Source organism: Zalophus californianus, chromosome X (assembly GCF_009762305.2).
Source record: "Zalophus californianus isolate mZalCal1 chromosome X, mZalCal1.pri.v2, whole genome shotgun sequence".
NCBI classification, from domain to species: Eukaryota; Metazoa; Chordata; class Mammalia; order Carnivora; family Otariidae; genus Zalophus; species Zalophus californianus.
The window spans coordinates 24,393,917-24,397,892 of record NC_045612.1 but is presented as its reverse complement, the minus strand read 5'-3'; the positions used below and the strand labels follow the sequence as shown (position 1 = coordinate 24,397,892).

At 42.3% G+C, this 3,976-nt stretch overlaps 1 protein-coding gene across 1 annotated transcript; it reads left to right on the top strand.

The window, feature by feature from the left end:
* Positions 1 to 1,610: 1,610 nt before the first annotated feature.
* Positions 1,611 to 3,598, top strand: PRR32 (proline rich 32). The gene is made up of 2 exons (XM_027608969.1): positions 1,611 to 1,744; positions 2,569 to 3,598. The coding sequence occupies exons 1-2, from the start codon at positions 1,725 to 1,727 to the stop codon at positions 3,446 to 3,448; spliced, it is 900 nt and encodes a 299-aa protein (XP_027464770.1). The 5' UTR covers positions 1,611 to 1,724; the 3' UTR covers positions 3,449 to 3,598.
* Positions 3,599 to 3,976: the final 378 nt, after the last annotated feature.

Sequence of the window (3,976 nt, the reverse complement as noted above, 5' to 3'; positions counted from 1 at the left end):
TGTTCAGGAAAAAAAGCATAAACTACGTAAATATGATTTACCACCTATTAAGCATTAGCCCACGTTGATTTATCGCTCTGACCTAGCAAGTGTTAAGAAAGTTTTATTGCTCCACCACAATTACATTGCTAATAACGATTTTTCTTATGTAAAAGAGCAAGGAAATAATAAACTGAAGAAAAATATAAACGAAGCTGGGGAATCAAGAAATTTCTTAATAGTGAACCATGCTAGGCAAGTGAACAGATTCTTCTGGGACATATGTTGGAAGCATGCCGCTTTCATCTTTCAACAAGATTAAAACAAAACAAAACAAAACAAAAAAAACTCAGTACTGTACAGACCAGGACAAGGCACCCTGGCAGCAAGATATGGACTTAGAGACCCAAAAGGTTATTTCTATCATGAATTGTGTTGCTTCGCAGCACTGACCATTCCTTTGCATTAATATTTTATACTTATCCACTGCACACATACATGCACACTCACATACACACATATTCCATATATAAATTGAAACACATCGTATTTGAGTCTATCTTTCTTTAAGAAAAAATTATATAACCTTTGAAATATAACAGCATATTCTGATACTGGGAATAAAGAAAGACTTTAAAGTCTTGAAGGTATCGTCTGAAAAGCGCAATTCTCAGGTAAATTTAAGGAAGGGAGCTAAGTTTATGGCTTTATCCTAGAGCAAGATTAGTAATCTTAGATGAGGGGATGGCCATTGTAATTTTAGAGCAATCAATCTGTACATCAATGGCAGAAAATAAAAGCGGGGGAAGTGTACTTGTTTAAAATGGAGGAGGAAGATGAAATTTAGGCAGGAAAACAGAAATTGCCTTATGCAAAGAAGTTACAAGGTGAAATCTGAGCTAATATTCATACATTTATGATATGTTATGCCTTTTACTCCCCCTCCCCCTTGTAGAGAAGTTTTACAGAGTTCTATTACAGGAAAAATGTATATTTACAGAGCTCTATTACAGGAAATATATAACACACACACAGACACACCCACAAACACCAACATACAGAACCAATAAACTAGAAGGTAGAAAAAAACACAAATTGAGGGACTAAAAAATAAAAGCCAATATGATTTTTAGGGTAATTTTTTATAACGCTATTTTTGTTTCATCTTCACAAGAGAGACTGATTGAAAACCAATTTAACCCCATAAACTTCTGTTCTCCACCAACTATGCATCTGCAAAACTGAAATTTTAAATTACAAGACTAGGCATGGTACAGTGCTCAATGTTTGTATTTCCAAACTTAAGGTAAAGACATGGTAACTACCTTTCTTAACTAAAACTTTAGAAATAACTCTTAATAAATTACCATGCCTCCATGATTCTTCTAAAATTTTGAAATGATTTGTCTTTCCATCTGGCCTGCAACAGGGTTAACTTAACGAATGCCCTTACCATCCATCTACTACTATGCAAAAAGGAGTTCTACTTTTAGCTTCAAAGGAGTGTCACAAATTTATCCCCTCCCCCTCCTCACTCCTTTATTCCCTCCCTTCCCTAGCAACTGGTAACCTCAGAAAGAGAACTCCAAATCTAGAAAGAAGCAGTTGGTCTCTGGCTTCACTCGAGTTGCCAAGCTGCTCTAAGGCAGAAGCACAAGTCCTCTCTCCAGACTGAATTGGCCTAAGTGGGCATTCAGCTTGTTTTCTCCATCACCTCACGAAGGTTTTCCTGATCAACTTTCTCCATGGCTTGCATTGAAAATGTGTAAGTACAAAACTGAGTAGAACTGTTTAATTTTGAAGGCAAAAGGCAGTTTTAATTGTTTTTCTGTGTAACTGGGACAGGGACGAGTGGGTTGGAGAGAGTGCAGGAGGGGATCACAGACAATACATTGCCAGACACAAACTCAGGTACTAAAAATACTGGATTTAAGGGCAGCAATTCTTTAAACGTAATTTTGAAACAAATGTTGCAAATTCGTAGTCTAAATAGTTGGTGTTAAACTTGAGGAAATTCGTTCTCTAGGGTGTGGTACAGGTTGAATGAAAGAAAATTTTAACAAAATTCTGTTGCAAATGTTGAATGGTGCTTCAGAGAGACAAACAAACTGGAGCGTTTGTTAACACAAATAACCTTTCTTTTACTTCTGTGGAGAAAGAAAAAAAAAAGTCTTTCCTCACAAGACTTTCCAGGACACTCCTGCCAGAATCTGAATGCTGGGCTTTAGTGGATCATAGGTCCTACGGGGGGGGGGGGGGGGAACTGGAAAGACCTACTGTTATCTATGGCAAGCCTGCGCATGCAGCTCTCTGGGTCTTCTCCGCTTCCTTGCTGCCTTGAGGAAGTGGGGACTTGGGGAATGGGGTGGAGCCACAAGAAAGCCAGAAAGGGAAATCGGGTTGTCTGTTTAAAGAAGCCACCTGGTACAGTGAACGTGGGCTAAAAAAGTGCTTGCTGACTTTTTACGTGGGAGGAGATAGGCTTTCCCTTTCCCCTTGTATATTCCAGCGAGTTTAATCCATCACATATTTCATATATTCTCAGATCACTGCATTTCCTATTAATTTATTTATTTCTATTTTTGCAAGCCTTGGTGGGCACGCCTCTTCACCCAATGGAGTAGTTGCCGATGAGTGTGGGATGCGGGAGCCGCGCCCCGACGACGTGTCCCTCCAGTGTCCGAGTTCCATGCCAAAAGATGATGCGGAGCCTTGGGGCCACCATCGCGTCCTGCAGAGACCTCCCCTCAATGTGCTGACTGACCTGACGAGAGAGCAGCTGGAGCGCCCCTCCGAGACAGCAGGAGCCTGCATTCCTGTCGACAGTTCAAGAGCTCACAAACACCCCTATGGGCCACCACCTGCTGTTACGGAAGAGGCCTTAGCAACAGCAGAAGTAAATAGCTCTGAGGGGCTGGCAGGCTGGAGGCTTAGGGGACAGGATTCTATTAATGTGTCCCAGGAATTCTCTGGCAGCCCTCCCGCACTGATGATAGGGGGGGCAAAGGTCAACAGTGGGGGCACCGAGAGAGGTGGCTATAATGCAAGGTTATACATGGCTTTGCCACGAGGTCAGGGGTTCTTTTCATCCAGGGCTCCACAAGTAAGAGGTCCCCCACATATCCCCACGGTTAGATCAGGGGTAATGATGGAGTTGCCTCCAGGAAATACAAGAATGGCCAGCAAGGAAAGGCTGGCTCATGTTTCTTTCCCACCCGGAGGCCCCCGGCACCCCGTGGAGAATTGGCCTAGGCCCCTCGCCTTGTCTTCCAGTACTCCCGGTTTACCTTCTCGTCCTACTGCTCATTGCTTTGTACCTCCTCGACCTCCGAGTTTCAGTCCATTTCTTGCTATGCCTATTGCTTTTGCTCCACCCCCAATATTTGGTCCTCCACTGCCTTCTTATTTTGCCAATTTTCCTTCCTGGGGCATGCCGGCTCCTGCACCCTCAAACAGAGAGAACAACTGATGACAAAAAAGGGAGGGGGAAAAAAGGGTTGGGGGAAGAGATGAAAATTACTCATTTATGTTTTTATATTTGAAACCCCCTACCCTCTTAACGCTTTGCTTAGCACTAATGTGCCTTATGTGTTTGGAGATTCAATAAAGATTCTAAACTTTGAAATATTGTGAATTATGTTTAAAAACGCCACCCCGGGAGCTTAAACCCTGGCTTTTGTTTTCTAACTTTAAGGAAATTAAAGCAGTAATGTGCTCGTACTTTCTAAGTAGCTTAGTTGAATCCCTATCCTTGGCTTGCAGCTGTGTGACTGCGGGAGGGTCAGTTGGGTTCTTGTTAGGCCAAATCCAGGGTGGGGAATTACTACCCACCTAAGGTTATGGAGTTTGCTCAGAGCAGGATGGGAAAATTAAAGACCATAAAGTAGACCAAAGTCTAGGTAATAGAGAAAAGTGCACAATGAGTAAGAATAGGATGAGACCAGGGAAAGTACTAACCAACATTTAACAGCCAGTTAGAGGCAGAACCAGGCTGAAA